Source organism: Paramormyrops kingsleyae, chromosome 3 (assembly GCF_048594095.1).
Source record: "Paramormyrops kingsleyae isolate MSU_618 chromosome 3, PKINGS_0.4, whole genome shotgun sequence".
NCBI lineage: Eukaryota > Metazoa > Chordata > Actinopteri > Osteoglossiformes > Mormyridae > Paramormyrops > Paramormyrops kingsleyae.
The window spans coordinates 28,179,412-28,203,486 of record NC_132799.1 but is presented as its reverse complement, the minus strand read 5'-3'; the positions used below and the strand labels follow the sequence as shown (position 1 = coordinate 28,203,486).

The window sequence follows — 24,075 nt, the reverse complement described above, 5'->3', positions numbered from 1 at the left end:
CTGTCGGCTGAGGTACAGTTCAGTACCGTATATAGTTAGTTGTTATTATTGCTGTGTAATTATTACAATTATTATGGGCTACATGATTATTTTTCCAAATTACGTACAAATTTGACTTAAAGACAGACAGAGGGAACGGATCTCATTTGTAACCTGGAAACTGCCTGTATCAATATCTTTTTTGAGAACAGAAGCAATTCCTGTTAGTTTTTATTGTGTTACTCTGACTTTGCTGATATCCTAACGATGATTCTATTTTTACTGAACATTTCCTTTGACTGCCTATGACTTCTGTACAGTTTTTTAGTTCAATATTGGGCTGGACAAGCACTTTGGTGTCCTGGAATGTCATCATTATCTGTGATTATCTTTCTTTACAGTTATATTAATGCAGATGGAAGACGGGGGGGGGTTAGGCTGGATATTCTCAGTTAGCACAGCCTGCGGCACAGAGGAGCAGCTTCTCATAGAGCTTCTGCTGCCAGTCATTGGGTCAAACTGGCTCCAAAACATAATTCTCCATGAACATATTTCTTAGTGGCAGTTCACTGGGAGTACTGAATACAACAAAATAATTAATTAGCTGGCAGAAGTGATCAGTAAATGGCAATAAACAGTTTTAAGGCACAAACTGTTGTCTTAGTTACGAGATTCAGCAAAACGCACATATGAATCTAGTTGAAGTCTTGACGACTTTTGCCCGCTTTCCTGACATACAGCCTGCGGGATTTAGTTTGGACGCGTCTTCCGACACTATCAAAACGTTCTTGGAAACATGGCGGTCATGTGAGCTCATCACTCACCGGGCTCCAAGGCAGACCAGCAGCTGAAACTTGCCGTCCTTGCCGATGCTCCGGGACGTGCCGTTGATGCCGTTGACGTACCGGCAGAAGGTCTCGCAGCTTGGGCCCACGGACTTTGGGGATTCTTGTAGGTCCCCCACCTGGTCAGCACTTTCCAGGTAGGCCGTGGCCTTTTCTGTACAGGCCGAGAGAAGAGAACAGTGTCAACCTGATGTAAGAAATGTGATACTGCCCACTGTAGTGAGGGCTATACACTTGAAAGTATGGTATCATAGTCAGGATGAAGACTCTAATAATGAGTCTGACGACTAACGAATCTGTGCATGAAAAATACAAGTAATGTATCATAATAGCTGGAATCAGCTCTATCTAAAACACTATCTACATTCACGTTTGCTTTCACTAAAATAAAACAGCAATATATTTCATGGTTTACAAGAGCTGCATTACCACTAGGGGGCACAACTGCACTTCTACTTAAGCAGGTTCACCACTGTTTGTAGACGAGCCAAAGCATTGTGTACGACACAAAGCTCGTCCCAGTCCTGTGTGTGACGCAGAGACCGATCGAGCCCTGCCTCGTGATTGGATGAAGGCTTACCCACGAAGTCCCAAACAAAGACGTTCTTCTGGAAGAGGCGGGCAGTCTTGAAGCCATGGTGGAAGAACTGCTCCAGGGAGGAGACCAAGCCATTTTCACCGCACAAAAGGAGGGTCAGGCTGCCTCTCTGCGGGGCACAAGACGGTGGTCACCCAATCGCATCCACTTTAGCCTGTTGCTAAGACCTCATTGTCTATAAATAAGGATTTGCCAAACCACCAGAGAAAGGCGTATAACATCCTGTCATACAGCATAGCAATTACACAAGGCCGGGTGGGACTAGCGGAAGATTCACATTTCCCTTGAATGTTTATGAATTGTAAATTTACTGGAAAGTGACCCATTTGGAAAAAAATGTATAATTCACGAAATGCCTACAGCAATCAGAAAAACACTTACTTACATTGTGCTCTATCAAGTAAGTAAAAATGTATTTACAGAGTGCCTTTCAGAGGCAGCGGTCACAAGGCGCTGAACAATATAATTGTGCTAAAAGGTACAAGGCCAAAACAAAACATCAGAAGATAGAGATTAAGGTGAGAGAAAATCAGTCACTTGCAAAACACAAAAAGAGACGAGATAAGGATATAGCAGGCAAGTAATAATAGATGAAAAAGCTGACAGGCAGGGCTTTTGTAGGAGATGGGAGCTGCAGCGTGATTTCATTAAAATATACACATGGATCAATGAGAGAGGGGTATATAAGGCTCCCCCCCCCCCCCCCATGCACGTTTCAGAGAGACTGCAGTCAGCCCATTGTCATGCCCGTCAGCCACAAGGGACCCACCTCTTTCTCGGGCTTGTGAAAGTGTTTGACGATGTTGTTCACCGCCTCGCCGATGGCCTCCTGGATCTGAGCGCAGTTGGGCTCTGTGAAGAAGCACTTTAAGGTTAATGTCCCCAGCAGGAAGAGGCTGCATTTTAAATGCAAAGCGGTCTGCTTATTTCAGTGGGTGGTGGATGAAAGAGAAAACCGTGTCAAACGAAAGATTGTAAAACTAATCAAATCAGGCTCCAGAAACTGCAGAGACTGCGGTGTTCTTTTCTGGTTGATATATATTTTTTTTTTTCTTTACTGCAGATGCTGCAGTTCAGATGATCCCTCTGACCTCACGTTAGCAGTTTGGCCACAAAGCACAGAGAGAGCAGAGGGGAGCGAGGGCCGTTAAAAGTGCCAGTCGGATTCTGGGCACCGGCTCAGTCAGAAGGGACACGAGGGTCACACGTTCACCAGCTGTCACTCGCCGACTCCAGCCTCCACAGGTCCTCCACGGGGGGGGGGGCCCAAAGCCTCCACAAAAGCGGGTAACTTGTCAGCTAGTTCAGCTACAGTCAACCCCCAATTAAAGCACAAGGTTTCAGCCAGGGCATACCTAGATACTATGCCCCCCCCCGAAAATGTCACCTTGCCACCGATTTTTACTTAGTTTTACATATTCATTGGCCCCTGTCAAGTGCTGCCCCCCTGAATCTGCTAGGGTATCCATGTCACTAATGTATGCCTGCGATACAGCAGAGAATAAAGAGCATCTGTAATGAGTGAGAAAAGTAACTCTGCTTTTGAGGAGAGGGGAATTCTGGGATATATGTAGGCTACAGGGCACCCTGGGTGAAAAGTGTAGCCCTACTTACTGCCACCCCGCCCAGTTATAGAGGGGATGCTGCTGCGCCTGGCCTGGGTCGGGGAGCGCTGCTGTGGGGGGGTCCGGCACGTCTTCCCCCCCTCCTCGTCCCCGGCTGGCACCAGCAGCTCGCCAATCAGGACCCTCTCCAGGCTGCCATCGTCCACGCCCTTTCCCAGCCAGCGGCCGCAGGGGAACCTGAAGCGGGGGGGGTCAAGCAGGCCAATCAGCATTAAACATGCATGTTCTGTACTACCCACAATGCACTGGGGTGCTGGGAGAGCCAGAACCATACAACCGTTGTTGAAAGAAGGTTGCTATAGGACAGGCTGAGGGGTTATAGGACAGGCTGAGGGGCTGTAGGACAGGCTGAGGGGTTATAGGACAGGCTGAGGGGTTATAGGACAGGCTGAGGGGTTATAGGACAGGCTGAGGGGCAATCGCAGTGGTCAGTCTAAGGTCTGAAGCGAAGCCTTACTTGTATGTGTGTCCAGTGATCTCGTTGCGCACCATCACGCAGTCCACCAGCCACTTGGCCAGCAGCCCCGCATTGTCATGCCCCAGCTGGACGGTGGTGAGCTTGCCCAGATTCTGGCACTGGAACATAGGAGAGAGCAACAACGGTGGGTGGAGAAAGACAGGGAGAACACGACTGCAGATGTGCGATGATAAGCCGACCAGCGACGACTGTACTCAGGTTTTGTTAGTGATATTAAAAATTCCTCTGGAGACAGTTAGTTGCAGCTGAAGTTGCTGCAGCGTTAGTTGCAGCTGGAGGAGCATGCGGCATTCCTGTACGTTACAGAGTTAAGTTAGTGAGGCAAAAATTTGTGAGAACAATGAAAAACTTCAGCACCCATGGAAAACCCAACGTTCCCAGAAAACTGAGGAGAAATGGAGGGAACCAGACGAGGACCAGGACCTACAGCGGCCCGGCACCGGGCTGGGAAAAGTGAGGATTAACCTAACCTTGAATGCTGTGGAGATACGTGTTTGATGGCGCCTAAAAGCAGACTGGGAGAGGGAGACAGCGTCAGGACATGATGGGCCACAGCGTGGAGGGATGGGGGGCGTGGGCCCGAAAAGGCAAAATGTGGGTTGGGTTTAGTGAGTGTTTTTGTCCTCATGAGGCTTTGAGATCCTGCACTCATCTTTTAATGACACTCATCATTTAAGTCATCCATCCATCCATCCATCTTTAAACTTGCTTGTTGGGTCTTGGGGGTCTGGAGTCTATCCCAGAAGCTATGACCACAAGGTAGAGAAAAACCCAGGACTGGGTGCCAAGCCATTGCAGCATTTAAGTAATATTATATTTAAAATATTTTGGTTGCAGGTTTACAATGTTTTAATTATAAATAGTGTGGAAAATCTAAGTGTAACAGTAAAATGTGTCACTAGAAAAAGCATGTGCTTTGAGCTAAGAGACATTCACATGTGACTGGCTCTCAGCCTTGCTATGGGGAGGGACAACTCTGTAGTAAACAGGTCACATGCAGAGCCACTGGGAAATAGACTGCGCAGTGGTGACACAGACAAAAGTAACACTGCAACTGTCACCATGTTACCGGCCTGCTGTGGCCTCATAGACCTGTTCATGGTAGGGGTTAGCATATCTGACATTAAGCTTCATGGTGACAAATGATGATCACAGACACACCAGCAGACACAATGAAGAGATCAGACATGGCCATTAGGCAGAGGACTGAAGCGAATGAGGGATAAGCGTGAGAGAGCATTAAATCAAGAAGAACTCGAAGACGTCGCGGCATCATTCCCGGCAAACCTGGCGGCATGACGCGGCATTTCCGCCCGGCACTCACTTCGAATGTCATCTCCAGCACGTTCTTGGGGATCTGCATGACGCCCGAGTCACCCAGCTCGCCCGACACACACACCCAGGGGTTGGAGGTGGTCATAGCATTGCTCAGCTTCTTGATGGGAATGATGACCACATGGTACGGAATCACTGCAGGGACAAAAATCAGTGAGAACACAGCGCTTTATGAGTCGCCATGGTTATACATGAGCACATACACCTTTAAAAGGCTTCTATTTCACAAAAAGAATGGTGTACTGCTGATAATCACCTAGACAAAACAGTGAATAGAACAGAATAGCAATACAGGTGAGAGCAAGCTTGGTGGGGGGGGGGGGGTCACAGCACAGGGTCAGACAGCATGCAGCACCCCTGGGGGTTAAGGACCTTGCTCAGGGGCCCAATGACAGAATCAGTTTGCCCATCGCAGGATTCAAACTGGCTCTGATACAACAATCATATAATTATGAAGATGTTACACCTATATTAAAGGAAATCCCTTAATGTAAAAAGTTACATGGACAGTTTTGCGAATATGCTATGCTAACTACATACGCAGTGTAAGTGCAAAACCAGTATTACAAATACAAGTAAAAATCATTAGCTTAATTATTCAGCTGGTAGTCACCGCGAACCAGTATTGGGTAAGATGCAGCTAAATCTGATGGATGGATTCAGCTGCCAGTTGAGTTGCTGATAAACCATGTATTTTGCCAAAGATCAAATTTTATATATATTAATACTTGTGATCTTTACAAATCTTTAAAAGGTGGAACAAAAGTAAGATGAACAACAGAAGGCGACAGAGGAAGAGGTTCTGGTTATTTTTTGTATGGTAAAGCCATTTTCAATCATTTCTGGGACGTGATGCTGTGTAAATACTGTGGTTAGATCTTGCAAGCGCAGCTCTCTGCCAGTGCACACTGCGTCAGCATTCGGTCACTGCCACCACACAGCATCAGACGCAAACCAAACCTGAAATGGGTAACGATACCAGCTTTCATGAAAGCTCTCGAGTTTCAGTTAAGCTCTGTAGCTATGTTCGGTTCACTTCTTAGCCGGTCAAGCATAGTGTGCGGACTGAATCTGGATCTTCTCCGCCCACAAAGGCTTTCAGTGACACAGCTGTCGGTCCACAGGGTGCTGAATTATTCAGCTTGCTGGGACAGTAAAATGGATTCAGAACCATGATCATTGTGACGTCAAAGCCCGGCTACTGTCCTGAGATACTGCACCAACCATCTTTCGGGGGTGGAAATATTCAAATTTAGGTGACAGTTTCTGGCAGACAGCCTTGAGCTCAGCAATGACACACTGAGGCTTAACTGTGGAGTGTGAGTGGAATCCAGTGAACATGTTTTTCTGGGTGTGAAATGATTCATGCCTTCTGAAAATCTTCAAACAGACACTTGGTTTTCATTGCGGATCAGCACCTTGAAGAGCAGCTAGGAAACAGCCCCGCAGAGATGCTTAGGGCCTACAGCAACGCGAGGAAGTCAAAGCAAGGGGCCGCTCTAGCCAACCAGGGCGCTAACGGTATCCGGCTCGGCGTGCAGGAAGCTCACCGATGGTGGTGAAGACTCCGGTGAAGCAGTAGTAGTCGACAGCGTTGAGGGACAGGAGGTGGTAGAGGAACTGCTCCTTCTCCTCCTCGCAGCGGAGGAAGGCGTAGCGCTTGTACAACTTCCTGCAGGGTACAGGGTACAGCGTACCGGTCAAAAAGGCTACCGGTCCCACGACTCTCAAGCCCCAGTGTATTAATGCATGACATCTTGCTGGCACACATTACCCCAAGGACCACATTCTGAGCTGCTGTCAACTGGGTTTAATGGTTTTATCCCATAGATTGAACATGCTGTTCATTCTCCATGCACGGGCTCCTCTAGGAAATAAAACCGCCCTTCACTATCTGGGACTATAATGGTTTTGGGTTTTTATTTCAGTTTTCAGAGGAATTCAATCTGTGCTTTTTACTCCCCAGCAGACAGGCCTGCTACTGTAGGAAAACAAGCAATTTTGAACCAACTTATGTATTCATAGGCAATCTTATGTCTCTGGTAAGATGAGATATAGTTTTTTGGATGTTGTGCGCAATTTCATGAGATAACTCGATGTGGTTAACTCTGTAGATAACACTGTGTGCTCTATTGTGCGCACGTGTGTGTGTGCGTGTTTGGATGTGTGTGTGTGTTTGGATGTGTGTGTGTACATGCAGCTGCTGCCATTGTCCCGATACACAGACGTACTCTTACTTTGTTAAAGCCACATTGCATAGCAGCTGTTTGAGGTGCCGCGAGAGCTGCTTCTTCTCCAGGGAGAGCCGGATCCAGGCTCGAGCGCGGCCTACTTCCGTCTTGATCTCGCTTATGTTCTGAATGTGCCTGGGGGGGGGGGGGGGATTCAGATTCGCACCATCCTTCTTCATCACAGTGCTGCCTACACAGTAATGACCGTAAGTGGGCCGTGGGCTCCGCACTAAGCAGGAAGCAGGAAGCAGGAAGCAGCAGACGGGCTCAAGCCGGCAGCCACTCAGGTCACTGACCTCATCGGTTTTAGAAACCTCTATCTTTCAGTTTGAGCTGCTTAATTTAGATGGTTTTTGGGGTATGGGGAGGGCACAAATAAACAGAGGTGGAGACACATGTCCCCAGTGGAAATGCAGACGAGAGACAGTCAGCCTGGAGATCCTCGCAATAAAACTGGTCACGTGACGAACCTCATATCCTGCATGAGCGACACTCTGAGATAAGGGAGGCCCACACTCGTTTCTGACTTCCTCCGTTCCGGCCCATAAGAAACTGTGGGGGCAAAAAGAAAAACAGATAAGGGATCAGCCTCCAAAAGCGGGCAGCTTGTTTTTACCAATCTATTCAGTTCAAAACAAAAAGAACAAAAAGTAACAGCTGATCTCACCTGGCGACTCGACCTGCAGCTCCAGCCTCTCCTCTCGCGCCTGGAAGTGTAGCAGGTGGGACCACAGGGCGGACTTCCCCTACGGGGGGGCAAAAATTCATCAGTGGGGGCTAGGGAACAGGGATGGGCAGCACCCAGGTCCAGGGTGGACGGCCGCTCTCAGACACTGATAAACACAAGGCAGCAAACATTTTTATACTGTACAACAGAACAAAGGACACTGGCACTGTATTAATGGGGGGAAAAAAATCAGATTTGGAAAATCTGACAGTAGGGTATCCTGACAGATTCAGGGGGTCCAGCAGTTTATAGGGGTATGTAAAATACGTAAAATCACAATTTAATTATACATTTATACAATGCATTCCGGTGGGTGGGGGGGGGGGCAAGGTAATATTTTATCAGAGGGCCAGAATGTAGCCACGCCCTTGTGCAAACCCACAGAAGGTGGGATTATCTTCCCTTACCAACCACTGACGGGTTTAACCTGCTTCGCATCATGTTTAACCAGACAGTGACTGACAGCACACAGCAGTCCTGCCCATCAGGGACCTTAGCTTCTCCCACCGCTGTGATAGGATGAGCAGAACAAAGACGGCAGGCATACAGGTGTGCGCTTTACCTGTTTGATCTGCAGGCCATGGCTCCAGATGCGTTCCAGGAGGTCGCACAGACTGGCGATGAGCGTGTTCTCCTCCAAGCCGGTGATGCTGACCTCGCCGTGGCCCAGCTCCGCTGCCTCCTTGCCCATCTTCTCCACCAGCATGCGCTTAGTCTGGTGGGGGAGAAGACAGCACCATACTAAACCCACACCCCCTGGACAACTAGGTCAACTGGGAAGTGCAATATATAATCACTTGCAGGGATCAGAGATCTGTGTCTTTATCCAGAACATTGTGGGTTCAAATCCCATATCTGGTGAAGTAATCATATCACTGTTGGGCCTTTGAGCAAGACCACCAACCCTGGCTCCTGCAGAGGAGATGGACGCTGGCTCACTTTGGGATGTGATCCCCCAAACATCACTGTCATCTATACATATAAACCTGTGTCTTTCATGAAGAACAAAGATGGAATATGCAAAAGTGGCCAGTTTCCCCATGGAGGTAAATAAAACACAACTATAATCTTGATCCCCTTTGAAACCAAACCCATTCAGGGTTTCTAAAGGGTAATGGTTTCATGAATCTACCTTTGCACGGCACTCCTTCAGCAGGCCCTCCACGAACTTCCAGTTGGTCTGGGCGATGACGGCGGGGGAGAGGTCCGAGAGCTTGGGCTGCCGCAGGCTTTTCCCGAGGCTGCGTGCCTCCTGCATGTATTTCTATTGGAGGAACCCGGACAGGTACAGCGTTTAGCTCCACCCCCTCCTCAGGCCCCTCCAACCGTATTGGTTCAGCAAAAGGACCCCCCTTCCCCCATACTCTATATAAATTAATAGGGTGGGACACAACTGATCTGTGTGTTACTGTTTCTGTAAAGATCACAGAACACTATGATGTGCAGTAGGAGCACTGTGAAGAGACAGAAGTGAGGTGCGGCTCGCAGGGGGGGGGGGGGGGATGGGGGTTAACACCTCTGCAGTGGGGAGGGGGATTAGGAGATGTCAGGTTAAGTCACGTTTTTTGGTTTAACACTTTCTTCCTTCACCTTGAGAAAAGAAGCCATGTTTTCATTTTCTGTTGCATTACTATTCGGCGAATCTGAAGTTCGCAACCAAGGTCACAGAAGAAATGTATGGCGTGCATTTTGAATCGACTTCATTTCTACTCTTTGTTGCGACTGTTCACTGAGCTTACAAAGCACCAAGTTAAGGGATTGGGGCAAAAATAACTCAGAGGAAAATTCAGAAGAAGTAAGACAGAGACCGTAAATTCTTAAACTGGCTGTGATGATGATGTAATAAGTACAGGATACCAGCTGTGTGCAGTAATATTGCAATTCACAGGAGCGGATCTAGGCTTTGACATACAGAGCCTGACTGAAGACAAACATCTACAAAAAATGTTGGTAACATTTTCCAAGTACCCATGTATAATACATTATGGAAACTGTCAAAATGCATTACAATGCATTCATAAAGCATTATAAACATGCTTATAAATATTTATGAAAAAGCACAACACATTATCACCGTGTTTTTTGTGCATCATGTAGACTCTACAAAGCTCTCATCTATAATACAGTATAGATTCCTTCATAGTGCAGTACAAAGCATCCTTAATTCTTATACTGACCATTATAATGCATTATGAATGTATTTATAACACATTATAGACGATAGCTTCATAGAGCATTCATGATGCATAATAAAAGGTATCTATAATGCTGACTGATTTTTTCCACCAGAAAAAATTTGTTCTACAAAACTGTTCTTGAAGACTTACACTTGATGATACAAACAAAAACAATTTATCTGCACCAACAGTTAATAATCTGAGCTCCTTTTAAAATGACTGTTTAGCACAGCTTATGCTTCACAGCCATCTTGTGTGTCAAAATATTGCAGCTTTAATGCATGTAAAAGGGCAGGAAATGTACACACAAAAAAAAGAGTGGTGTAACAATCTGGGTTTCTCAGTAGTTGGTAACCATGGCAATACTCATCTCTGGAGCCTTACAAAGCATCCATGTCGGGGGGGGATTTAGGAAGCTGGGGCTGAGGGGTCTTGCAAGTTTAACACATTCTGGCAGGTCCTGCACAAACCAGGCAGCACACTGAGAAGGATTTTTGGGAGGTTTTAAAGGAGGGGGCGATGTCTTATCCCACTCACAGAATGCCATGGGGTTCTGCAGGACCGGACACCGCTCTACTTGCTGGAGGGGGGGGACGGCCCACACCCATTATACAGAAACACAACAAAGTAAACCCGGGGGGGGGGGGGGGTATGAAGAGAGAAAAGAAAACAGCATGCAGATGGCTGGACAGCACATTCATGGGACACAGAGGCACCCAAAGAGGCTGCGGGAAACAGATGTGAAAGTGAACGGGAAAAACCACGAGAGACAGCGGGGGGGTCTCATAGCCTGACTGCAGGATACTGGGGGCAATGGCCAGGAAATAAACTCCAATGGGGGGGTATTTAAACTGAGCACATTTGCTTTGAGGGACATGTTTCACTGAGACAAATCTGTGTGTAGAGGGAACATTTTGGGTAAAACCACAGACCTGATTAATCATGATGGAGAGATGAACAGTGGCGGACATTTCAGTTCCAGAAAGTAAAAATCTGGACCAGTATTTTGTTTCAACCAACCAGCTGAGTATAAAGAGTCACAGTCACAGAGTTTTCAACTGGCCGCTTGAAACATAATCTTGGTCTGAATTTTCACTTTCTTGACCTGAAATGTCCACCTCTGGATACAAGTTTGTATTGAGTTTGATGTATTAGTGATCAATGAGGACTGTGAAGAGACCTGAAAACCAGACCCCTCCCCACACTGAACCGAACAGACTACACCTTCAATAACCCCCCCCCCCCAACCCCAGTCACAGACCAGACAATAAGACACAAACAAAAAAAAAATTACAGCAAGGCGGGGGGGAACCTGGTGGGACCAGAGAAGAGCAGTCTGGCCACCAGGGGGCGGTGAGGAATAGAGGGGGGGCAGGTCAGGGGTGGAGGTGAGCAATGTGCTGCAGGGTCATCCGAACCTCTTTCAGGTCATTGTCCAGCACAAGGTGCTCCGTGTGCTGCCTGTGCTGACGCTCCTTTCTGCGCTGAGCGGGTGCTGTGCGACTGAACCACCTGCTAAAAGTAAATGAGCATCGAGTTACAAAGGCCTGGTCACATGACGTGCTCTGAACACAGCCTCACACAGCTAGTCACATGACCAACAACTACGCTCTGAACACGGCCTCACACAGCTAGTCACATGACCAACAACTACGCTCTGAACACTGCGTCACACAGGTAGTCACATGACCAACAACTACGCTCTGAACACTGCTTCACACAGGTAGTCACATGACCAACACGACTGTGCTCTGAACACGTCATCACACAGGTACACGTCACACATTTTAGAGAAATCATGCTATCATTGTTGTTGGTATAAAGGGTTTCTCCAGAAAAACAACACTGATACATATGCTGCAGAGATGGGGGACTCGAGTCACAATTTTCAGGACTTGAGACTTGCTTGATTGAAGTAAGAAAATGACTTGACTTGACTTTGACTTGAGAGTAAGTGACTTGAGACTTGACTTGACTTAAAGTGGAAGACTCGACAATGACTTGAACTTTTAAATATAATTCGTTTAATAAAATAAAATAATTTAATAAAATAATTATGACTCAGCAGCACCATAATTGGCGCCTGCGCCCTTAACGCTGCACAACTCTTAACGTTACCAAGAAGAAGAAGAAGAACGCTGCACAACTCAAACCGCGCCAAACATGGCAGACAATAGTCGAGCTCCTCTTACTGTATAGTCACGTTTGGCTATAAGGACTTTGAACTAGACCGTACTAGCAAAAAAAGATTTGCCAGATGTAGAGAATGCACCGCGCGAGTATCAGACACGACAACCACAACATCAAATTTCATCCAGCACTTCAAAAACCACAAGGAAAGGTAAGAAAGTCGAATTCTTTATAGTCAATTTAATAAAACTTACTAATTAATTAAATTAATCTTTTCTGTTTGTCATAATTTGGCCTTGGTTGCATGTTTTTTTTATCAGAAACGTGATGATCATCTCATAAATAAAACGCTATAACGTTACCAGTGGCGTAGCCACATTTTAATGTTGAGTGCAACTTGAAATGAAAGGGCTTCTCGATATTACATGTAAACTATAATGTCAATATTAAATGTGCGCTTTTTCAAGCGTTTGTATGGACTGACTGCGTGTAGTTAGTTGAATGGCAGCTCGTGTAACGTTATACTGCATGAAAATCTAAGATGAAAGCGTCGGTGCAATCACTTCTCCTTCAATAACTCGTTCAAAACTTTTTGGTCATACAGACAAGAATAATTTCATCATTCGAATCGGTTACGTTAAGTGTCTATAATTTTTTTGTGTACACTCACAATAACAACAAAATGCTGTGTGCTGTATAACAATGAAACCAGTTCAAATAGAAAACAAATATATCAGATTATATATTATGTATGAAACGTGTATATTGCGCGTCCACCGCAGAGATGACGATTAAGCTTCATAACTTCATCACTGGGCTATATTAATGTAGCACAGATATGCATTTAATTTAAATATAGCAATGCAAATAAGATACATAATATATGTATATAAGTTCATCTTTTCTGTAAAAAATTTTCTGTGCAAAAATAAACATGTATCGAAAATTTAACCTCTGTTTGTTTTAGTACTGCAACTTGACTTGACTTGCTTAGGGTGAACCCTTGACTTGACTTGACTTGCTTGATTTGTCTTAACTGTGACTCGAGACTTGATGGTTAACACTTGAAACTTGCTTGGACTTGATCATATGCGACTTGTCCCCATCTCTGATATGCTGTGTTATGCCTAATCGTTGGCATTTCTCAGTTACTATCCAGTATAATTCCAACTATTACTATTACAGCCCCTCACTGACTAACGTGTCAATGCTCCTTTCTGAGGGGGGTGGGTCATTATGAGGCCTGACAGTCTCTGATTGGTGATATCCAGCAGGGTTGGTGCCATTCCGGAATGCATTGATCAATTCCAGTCCAAATCAGGAAATGGAACTGGAGCTGAGATTGGAAAAAAAAACTACGGGGAACAGAATTGGAGTTGAATTTGAATTTCAGGGAGATTTCAGTTCCAACTCCAGTTCCATTTCCTGATTTGGACTGGAACTAATCAATGCATTCCGGAATGGCACCAACCCTGATATCCAGGCAGCTGGGATACTCACTTGTTATTAGTCGGCCCCACTGCCAGCACGTCGGCCTGCAGCTTGGGGAAGAAACCCTGCTCGTACTTGCCCTGGCCAATCTTCATGTCCAGGAGGTGCGGGTGGATGGCCGTGTGGTCGATCTTCATCAGCCTCTGCTCGATGGCCTGGGCTGGGGGGGGGGGAGATCAAAGTGTTACTGGTCCGTAATTCTCAGTCCATGAAGGGTCAACTGAGGGTTTTATTTTAAACAGCGGTTCCTCCACTCCTGCTGTTCTACCTTCACTGTCGGCCCAAACACAGAGAGATCGTTCCAGGTCCAACACACACCCACCCTATGCTCGAGAAAATCGTTCTACTTTAACTCCATCCTCTGTGATCTCTTTTCTTACGGCACCCAGCAGGGAACGTCACGATCAGGACGAGTGAACCGTCAGCACCTCCTGTGAACAGCGCCCGGCCTGGCCCAGCCCAGCCCAGGAAGGAGACGTTTCCCAAACCCGACGTGAAGCCCTGACACCTACAAACATCCACCGTAGCTGCAGCCTTTTCCCCGTCACGCAAAGACAAAAGCCTCGGGCTCAGAAGCGTCTCCAGTATGTCAGGGAGTGTTTGCGTATCAGCAAAACACCGGGCATTGAAGGCGTTCGTGAGAATTATGGCAACCTGCTGCACCCTTAAGCGCTAAGCCCAGAATCACTGCCATAAAATAAACAGTAAAGGTACATATCCATCCATTTCCCATGCCCGCTTATCCTATGCAAGATCGGGGGGTCCAGAGTCTTGCAAGGTACAGCCGTTAGGCAGGAAATAACCCAGGATGGACAGGGCATACACACACACGGGGAGAACCTGCAAACTCCACACACTTATACTTAGATTCGAACCCTGGTCCCAGAGGTGCGAGACAACCGCGCTAACCAATGTACCACCCTGTGAATTGATATTCCGTCTAAAAAAATATATTTTGCTCAACGCAAAGCATTTTTTTTTTTTTTTTTTTTTTAACATGCTGCAAGGTCACTGTGAGCAGCAAAGACACAGGGGTTTAGGCAGAGACTTCAAGGAGGCCGCACTTTCAAGCCCAGGCAAAGTGTGACCTCACAACCAAAGAGCAACAAATTAGTTTCATCTCCCCGGAGCAGACATCTCTAATGGGGACGAGCCCATGAGCCCCCAACGACCGGCGGCAATGAAAGGAGAGGGCGGGATGCGGGGGCGTCACCAAAAAGACGCGGCGATGCAGAGGGGAAGGGGGAGGGGAAGCAGACGGCAGACAATATCCCAGCCAGGATTTTACCACTTTCATTAAGGCGGCTGAAACGACGGCTGCTGAGGCTAAGGAAATGGAATGCTTGCTACGCAGAATTAAACCAGGGCCACCTTAAGAGCGTCCGCCCTAAAGACGTGCCCAGGCAGGACTTGGCTGTGGGACGCACCCTCTGCAGGACATGGTGACCAGGACACCATGGCACTCAACTAGGACTCCAGCTCATGCCTAGTGACCCTCTCCCTCCTAAATTACCGGCGCCACCCACAGGTCAAACGGCTTGGCACCCGCGTCACGCTGAGGCCCCATCGCCGGCCACCTGGCACCCTGCCAGCTCATCACACCAGAATATATTCACGCTGCTAGCGGATACTGCTGAAATTTAATTGCCAAGGTGTTTTTCCTGACCTATCACTGTACCTACTTGGGATGCAAAGGCAGTCACGTTGAACGAAGTCCTCCACGGCATGAATTAATGAATCCAAGCCATTCAAATCTTTACTTAACCAAGAATGATAGTGTTCTTTTTTATAGCTGCTACAGACGGTATCCGAATAAAAGCCCTCCGACAGCTCGATGCGATTGAAAGGCTATTCCGAGGCGGTCATCCATCACACGCCGGACAGACACCGTGTACCACGCGCAGAGGAGGTATGCCTTGCTGACAGCTCCTCATGCACAAAACAGGAGCACCGAAGCACACTTATGGGACAGGAGCAGAGATCAAATAGCCCCAGGCTATTGTAGGTAGGCTCTTGAAGGTACACTTCACATTAAGTGCACCTTCATAATGCATTCATAGAACATTCATAAGCAGCATGCAAGTACAGCGCCCCCACCTGAGTCCTGGAGGATGGTGCAGCGCTGGTACCCGGAGGAGCGCATGCCGGGGGCACGCACGCCGTACATCCGCATCTTGTTGATGCGCCCGTCGAACACGCGCAGCTGCGGGTCTTTCTCCTCCCACTGAGACATGATCTTGTTGTCGATGAAGCTGGCGAACATCTGGGTTTCGATGAAGCGCGACAGGAACGGCAGATGCGGCTCCGGCTGGTCGGACAGGAAGGAGGCCTGGCAAACGCCGGGGGGGGGGGGGGGATTCAATGAGAAAACGCCACCGGGAGACTCAGTTATCGCCCCCCACTGTTACTTTTATGAAAAGAAACAGATCGGCATCACTAAAGCAATTAATCTTAACGGACCAGGCTTTCATTAAAAAACAAGGGGGAGCGTCGCTGGTCTGGAGATCAAATCGGCCCAAAAGAGAAAATGGGCGGGAGACCCGTTACGGTGGTCCCGGGGGGGGGGGGGTTGGGGGATTAGACAGCCCCCATCCTATGTAGACTGTCAATCAACTGGGGGAGAAGGGGAGGGGGGCAATTTAATTAGCGGCAACAGCCCAGAGACTCATAATTATCTTAGGATGTTAATCTTGTCCGAAGCCATTTCGGGGTCCAGACCATTAGCAAGATATCGATAAAAGTGGCTGCATTTGCACAACACCTCTGTTCATCTGGCAGGCAGACAAATGTCTGGAGTGGTGACAGGTATCCCATGAGCCTCTTTACCTCTTATTTTGCTTTGTATTTTTCTTGTTAAACCCTGATAACTCATTACATGTAACAGGATGCGTAAAGGCACAAGGGTTTCTTTCTGGATTAATTGTTACTCATCAGCACAGTTAAGCTGCATTTTTAATTTGTTTTTACCAGGTGCAAACCTGGGTGCCCTGACTGAGTGGAGTTGGCGTGTGATTGGGTGGATGGAGGGGTGGGAGTGGCCTCACCTTGTCAAAGTTATGCATTTGCTCGCGGTTGGTCAGCCAGGACTCCAGGTCGTTGGCGCTCTGAATGACGAAGGCCTCGTAATCGGCGAACATGTTGGCGAAGCGGGTGGCGAACACCTCCCTCAGCTGCACGGCCAGCTGGGCTTCCAGCAGCTCCTCCTCCTGGCCGGTGACGCGGGTCCATGGTTCTCCCTCTGCCTCGCTCGCCCGCTCTAGGGGCCCCACGGGGCCCACCGTCACGCCCGTGCGCGTGGCCAAGTCCTGCAGCCGCTCCAGCACCGCCAGGGCCTCGCCGCCGAGGTTTCCGTTCCGCCGGTCGTCCACCAGGTCGTGCAGCGCCCGGCTCTTCAGCTGGCCGCGGGTGGGGCTGAGAGGGTCGCCCCCTTGAGGCGACAGGCCGAAGTGCACTAGCACCTCGCTCAGTTCTTGGATTAAATGCACCTTACTGGGAAACTGGGGGAAATCCTCCGGCAGCTCGATGCAGTGGTTATCGACGTCCACGAAACAGAGGTTGGCCTGTGGAGAAGATCCAGCCTTCCAGTCAAGGTCTACAAGGGACTGTGAGCAGGACTGATCTCTCAAACTGCATGTTTATTATTCTCACACAAATAACAAATGTTTATTTCCTGGCCCATTAAGTCCCAGATTCTTACAACTTTGAACCAAATTTATTTTTTACGAAAATCAGTGCAGAAAAGTAAACAGAACAGTGCAGTAATAATTCATGCACTGGTAAAATAATAATAATAATAACAATAATAATAATAAAAATACAACTGATGATAGCAAAAAATTCTTAAGATATTTTTTAACCACACATTCTGAGATTTGATGAAAATTCTCCTGTGACCCATTTTTGGGTCGTGTTCCGCCAGTCGCGAAACCGCGTTACAGCGCCCCTCCATGACAGAACAGGAGATTACACCACACCGAATGTGGAAATCTCAGTATAATCTTATCCTAGTCACAGTGCCGATGTCGCTCCACACCTCACAGGCAGCCGAGAGCCGAATTCCTCGCACTGGTATCAGCTTGACGAAAGCACCGTTTGATGTGCACATCTCAGCAGCCACAGGCTAGCGAGCGTACAGCTTGAAAGGCTGGGGGGGGAAGGCAGGCCGCATATGTCACATCTGTGAAAGCAGGCCTGCAGACACCTGATCCCATCATCTCTCTGTGAGGCCTGGGCTCTCGTACTTACACAGAGTAAAGTAAGCGGCTTTGCAGTAGAGGTTCTGCCAGGCGGGGCACTGGCTTCTGGGTCTTAATCCAGCGACACCAGCAGCACAAAGAAAAGCTGTGGAGTCTGACGATGACTGATGACCAGTTTCAGGCAATTCCTCGGGGATCCCGGTTCTAACCTCAATTTAACATCCCAAATCATTTACAAGTGGTGCGTATTATGGAATAGAAATGGAAAAATATTTAATTTAGAGTGATATATAACCTCAGTAAGAAAAACATCCTCCAGTGGATTTCTACTCAGAGGTGCGTCAACACAGGGCTGATCCACACAGCCACCCTCAGGGCAGGAGCCGGTGGACCATGTGATGGGGGTGGAGGCGGCTGATGGATGGTAGATTCAGGAAGGTGACCAATAGGAGAGTGTGGGTTGCCCCCCAGAGGAGAATGCAGACGGGCAAATCACTGACCGATTCCAATACTGCTGATCTCTCAGTGATGAGGGACAGACATCCCTGTGTTCTTTTATACCTCACTGTTGATTATTATTTATTTTGGTAACCTCCCCCCCACCCAAAACAGAGAGCTGACCAACAGGCTTGAGATGACAATGACATCTCAGAATTCCATGTCCAGCAAGAACAACCTTTTGGAAGCCATCACCGCGCAGATCCGCTCAGAATCACCGAGCATGTTTTTGTGTACGTGTACGGGAAGGTGACACTGATCGAGTCAAGAGTCATCTTGACTTGTGATGGTTGGCCATAGTCTGAGGGTAAAAAAGACACTGCCCATATTTCAGGGCATTGGGCTGCTAATGATGATACGAAAAAAATCACACCTGAAATTAACCGCGATCGATATAGTCCTTAGCGGAGGGAAAGTCTGGACACCACTGGGTTGAAGGACAAGTTTAATCTCAGTTCAAAGGCCTTTATGGGATAAAAATAAGTATAGATTCTTATTCCTGATCTTCATTCATTATTTATTCCCTTTGTAAAAAGTGCAGCGTTTTCAGCTCTGCTCTGCCTAAAGATCCTTTATGTCAGTTACATTCTAGGGCACCAGAACTTCAAAGAAATATTCCAAAGCAATAATTTGTTATGCAGCAATCTTCAGGGAGGGATGGGGGGGGGGGGGGGAACAGAAATGAAAAGCGGTTGAGAGAATTGGATTTGGGAGAGCGGAAGAGGCTCTGCTTGCCCAGATTGCAGGCCGAACTGCAGGCCGGATGGATAATTAAAATTCATGCAGGGGAGGGGAGATTAACGCCCCCCCTGGGGGTGGGGAGTGAGAATGCTCATCAGAATGCAGGCGCTCGTTAGAGTGTTATCACCGGGATGCCTGACTCTGATGGTAACCGCCGCACTTTCCATCGCGAGATGGATCCGATTGCATTGTGTGTTCCAGAGAAGAAAAAAAACTACAGGAAAATAGATACTGGACATACTGGGGGGGAGAAAAACAATCTGGTCTACCACAGGCAACCCTACTGTGCTGATGGACAGCTTTAATGCACTGCCTCACTATAGGGAGTAATTGCAGCGCTCATACAATTACGTAGGGCATTAGGTATTCTCTGGCATTTTTAAATCATGAATCCCCCCCCCCTTCCACCCCACCCCCGCAAAATTTATTCAGCTTGGCGATTTTTACTCACCCAGATTTAAAAATACCGAAAAAGCTGTTGAAAATATCGTGAAATCACCGTATATCATGGTATAATGTCTGGACAGTATGACGGTATAAAAAATTAGACATCACCCAAGCCTATAGGTCTGTATGGTTCCAAATCTCACCCTGGAAACACTGACTGGCAGAATGGGGGCGTATATGAGACTTCGGGCCACTCACCTCCTGCGGCAGCTCCAGCTTGGAGCGGTCCATCCCTTCTCTGGACTGCAGGCCCATCAGGTAGGGCACGGGCGCATCCAGGAAATGCCGCAGGGAGGCGGGCAGGATGGGCACATAGACGTGCTGCCACTGGAAGGGGAAGAGCAGGGTAGTGATGCCCTCGGCGACGGTCATCAGGCGCTGGTAATCTGCAGACAGAGGGACGGGCGCGTGGTTAATGCCCAAATGCACATATATCATTTATATACAGACAGAACCCGGCCGACTGCCACAGTAAACACAACAGGGAACAACCAATTCAACTCTATTCTTTATCTATCAATAAATTTAACTTCTACACAAAATCCTCCAGGTTGTTATAGCCGCCTGGACCCGTGCCGACCCATAAATCTTTAACCCAGAAAATGGTAAGTCCGTGCCACAGCACTGAGAGGTGAACAGTTTACAGTGTTTACTCAAGTTTTTACAATGGAGAAAGGAATTGTATGTACATCAGCAAACCATTATTGTCTCTGATGGAAACATGTATTGTATAAGCATTTAAAATAATAGAATTATCACTTAATGTTACTAGGTTTTGGGGATAAATTCTGCCCAGGGTTGCTGGGTAAAGCCATACAGTGATTATATTAAAGATCCTCATCATACCTGAAGCCTCAATTATGCTGAACACATCATTTTTCAATCTAAATATAAAGAGGCTTCATTTTAAGTTCAACCAATTTTATACCCAGAGGACGAGTCTGATCAAAAGCAGCAAGTAAATAAATCCCTCGTTTCTCCTCCAGTTCATTGAACAAATCAGATGCTTCCTCAAAGCTTCAGTCTTCCTTCACATCACAGATCACATGACAGCCAGACCGACGTTCCCCACCACTAAGGTGTTGGTCAGTGCGAAATCTCATGTCAGTATATTTAGGCTTTGTGTAACGGATCTCTCAGGGTTGCCAACCTTCATCAGCTGGCTTGCGTGAGATTTTCAAGACAAGTCCGCACACACATGCGCACACATTAACATACATGTAACAGTTTCATAATGCTTCTGATGTAGCTAATTTTATGTTTATAATGGAATAATATAAATTTGCCGCGAGATTTCTTACATGAGCGTGAAAGTGAGCCAGATGTATGAGTCGGCATCCCTGGTCTTTTCAAGATCAAAGTTAAATAAACCAATGCAAAACAAAAGCCACAAAGGTGATAAAAGCAGAAAAAGCATCACTTTCCATATTCATAACACACAGCATCTGCCAGAAGTTACTTGTAATTCACAAGACTAGTTAGTCCTTCTCTTCCTCATAAACAATGGTGTCAGAAAGCACCACTGACCTGCATAATACAGACACTCCTCTACTTACGAACTTTCAACTTACGAACTTTCAGACATACGAACGAGGATCAAATTGTGTTACTTGGGCTCCCATTTCCTGTCCACAACATCAATTTTTTCTTTCTGCGCGCCAATTCTGCCTAGTATGACTTCTGGCCGCTACTCCCGCCGCACAGCAGCGTAGCGTGCGCACTCCCAGCATCCCAGTTCTTTGTACTTGCGTATACCCTTAAAATGATGTTGAATAACGCCATTTCAAGTTACGAATGACCATCAAATACTGAATACCAGATGCTGTGCACCAACACGTTCTGGGTTCTAGTCTCTAATTTGCCGCTAAACAGCTATACCTCACGTGGATCCAGTTGCAGATCTCATGGTATCCCACAGGCAAGAGATCAAGTTCATAATGCGGAATGAGGAATTTTTTTTAGATGCAAGCTTGGGGAGGCCATGTTGAGCACATGAGGGTAGGGTTGATGTAAACGAGCTCAGAGGCTCCGTCCAAAACGAAGTCCAGATGTCTCTAACACACCAGGAGTCCCAGCCAGTGAAGTGATTAATGGCACGCTTCCTAATGAACCAATTACAAAACGCTCGGCTAATGAAAAGTAGAAAACGTGCAGTGAATTAGAAAGTTTATTAAGGAACAGAGGAGAAAATTGGGAAAATCTAGCTGGTTGTGGATTCCTGTGGGCCCTGATTTATTGTAAACAATGACTCTCTGTGATGGTGTCCCTGAAAAGTGTGGGGACTGGGATGGACAAATCCCGTAAAAACAAGGGCCTCATCTTCCGTCTCACTGAGCTGATCCATCTCCCTCCAATCGATACGATGTTCTTTTGACTCACTGCTGCTGCTTCGAGTCGTTCAAACACAAAGTCACCTAAGACAGGATAACCTAACCCCACTGGCTGTACCCTGCTTCATACACTTTACCATACAGGGTTGCTCTAATCCCATTACACTGAAGACATCCTACAAGGATGCCAAGGCACAGGCACGTGACAGCAGCCAGGCAGCTGACTGAAGCCAGACAAGCCCTGAAAATGCAGTGTGGTTTTTAACTAAGCCGGCGATCTGATCTCTCTTTCAAAAGCAGTGCTGAAGCTGCTGTTTTCTTAGGGACGGGGCTTCAGGGCCTCGATCAAACAGAAAAGTGCCTCTCGCTGTACATGAAGTGATGCCACCGCAGCCACATCAAGGTTTAACACAACGTTCCCCCTCCGAAGAACATTAAAATCACCCCCTCCTGGACTCGTAAGGACCAATCAGGACGGACAAATCCGCCAAACAGGAAATGCTCTCTTACAGTGGCTGAATGGTTTAACTCAGAAGCTTCATTTATGTGTATAAATACACACACACACACACACACACACACACACACACACACACACACACACACACACACACACACACACACACACACACACACACACACACACACACACACACACACACACACACACGAATAACAGGTTCACACACACCATACCTCTTGACTCACTTATTCAAATGTTCCAAACTCAAATATCAGTTCAAACATAGTTCAGTTTGATGATTGTGAAATTGTTGTACTATCAATATTTTGGTTTTTCATGATTCAAAAATGCAAACTTTCCACTAGACTTGGCTGGCATCTGATTTTTCATACCAAAATACATCCAAAATACTGTGGTCTATATTATTTCTGTAATGTCACCCAAGTCTACTTTATATAAAATAAGTTCTTTCCATAATTTTAAATACAACATTTGATGACTTTTGCTCCAGTTGCAGAAAACAGCTGTCACCATGACGACCGCTCCCTACCTTCAGAGTAGAGCAGGATCTGCATCTCCAGTAGCACGCAGGTGAACAACTGCACCAGGTTCTCCACCCCCAGCAGCTGGAAGGCCTCCCCCAGGGGGAAGTCGGCCAGGGGGAGCTCGCCGGGTCCGGGCCGCTGGCACAGGATGGGCTCGTAGACGCCGTGGAACTTGAGCGAGCGGCCGGGGGGGGGCAGTGGCACCTCGTAGAGCACGTTGTGGATGTAGCTCTCCAGCGGCAGGGGGGGCGGCTGGGTGGCGGTGACGGCGCGGTGCAGCTGCTGCAGGAAGCGGCGGCAGGCGTTCATGAAGGGCATGGGCGTGATGAGGCAGAGCGCCTTGGAGACGTATAGCGTGTCGCGCGACGCGTCATACGCCCCCGAGCAGCCCTCGCACGGCGTCGACGCCGCCCCCGCCACCGGCGTCCCCTTCCCCGGGCTGGAGCCGTCCGTCTCGTCCAGACTGCTGGCCAGCGAATCCATGCTGGAGGACGAAGACGAGGAAGAGGAGGAGGAGGCCGTCGGCGTGGCGCCGGAGGTGTGCTCGGCGTGATGCATCTGGTAGAGAGTCTGCATGGCTGCGCAGATCTGCGGGCTGGTCACCTCCTCGTAGAAGGTGTAGACGAAGCCGTATGTGCGGGAGCCGTCCTCGCGGGTGATGATGAAGGAGTGGAAGCGAGGCTCGCGGCTGTCCAGCTGCGTCCGGAACGACAGGCCCTTTGGCATGCAGAGCTGGGGGCCCGGAAAGGCTCGGCGGTTAATATACAGCACCGTGCAAACATCTTAGGCAGCTACAGAAAATGGCATTTAAGTGATATTACATCAATCAAATTGTGTCAGTTTAGCCTTTTCAGAACGTCTGCTAAAGTCACTCCAGCATTAACAACAACCATCCAATACGCCGAGGTATTTGTTGACTCTACCATAACCTATGTGGCTAATCAGTACCTCACCGAGTCATTTAACTACATAATTAATCACTTAATCGAGCTGGTTGTGAACTTTAACAAACATGGAATGGCTGAGGTGCCCCCAGAGGAGAAGGTTTGGGACCAGAAGTGCTGTTCTTCTAGCCAACCTGCAAGACATCAGTAACCTTCTGGGGAACACAAAAAGTTCTTGTTAGTTTTTATCGTGTTACTGTTAAATAGCTTACATTCTAATGTTCGACTGTTTTTTTTTCCTCCTAAGCAAATATACCCTTACTGCCCAGGATAAATGGCCTTAAACATTTTCTTT

General features: G+C 47.5%; 1 protein-coding gene across 4 annotated transcripts in view; it reads right to left on the bottom strand.

The window, feature by feature from the left end:
* The window catches only part of dennd5b (DENN/MADD domain containing 5B), a 57,034-nt gene that overhangs the window by 3,064 nt on the left and 29,895 nt on the right, over positions 1-24,075 (bottom strand). For 2 of the 4 annotated variants that reach the window (XM_023812763.2, XM_023812765.2), the window contains 18 exons: positions 22,842-23,568; positions 19,697-19,884; positions 16,661-17,176; positions 15,714-15,945; positions 13,626-13,776; positions 11,414-11,510; positions 8,951-9,082; positions 8,381-8,533; positions 7,759-7,837; positions 7,562-7,643; positions 7,098-7,226; positions 6,411-6,532; positions 4,850-4,995; positions 3,505-3,623; positions 3,037-3,224; positions 2,192-2,274; positions 1,405-1,531; positions 804-978 (listed from right to left, as the gene is read on the bottom strand). In XM_023812763.2, coding sequence (XP_023668531.2) covers positions 804-978; positions 1,405-1,531; positions 2,192-2,274; positions 3,037-3,224; positions 3,505-3,623; positions 4,850-4,995; positions 6,411-6,532; positions 7,098-7,226; positions 7,562-7,643; positions 7,759-7,837; positions 8,381-8,533; positions 8,951-9,082; positions 11,414-11,510; positions 13,626-13,776; positions 15,714-15,945; positions 16,661-17,176; positions 19,697-19,884; positions 22,842-23,568 — 3,446 coding nt within the window. The remainder of the gene's footprint in view (positions 1-803; positions 979-1,404; positions 1,532-2,191; positions 2,275-3,036; positions 3,225-3,504; positions 3,624-4,849; positions 4,996-6,410; positions 6,533-7,097; positions 7,227-7,561; positions 7,644-7,758; positions 7,838-8,380; positions 8,534-8,950; positions 9,083-11,413; positions 11,511-13,625; positions 13,777-15,713; positions 15,946-16,660; positions 17,177-19,696; positions 19,885-22,841; positions 23,569-24,075) is intronic. The other 2 variants (XM_023812764.2, XM_023812766.2) reach the window with 1 other exon arrangement.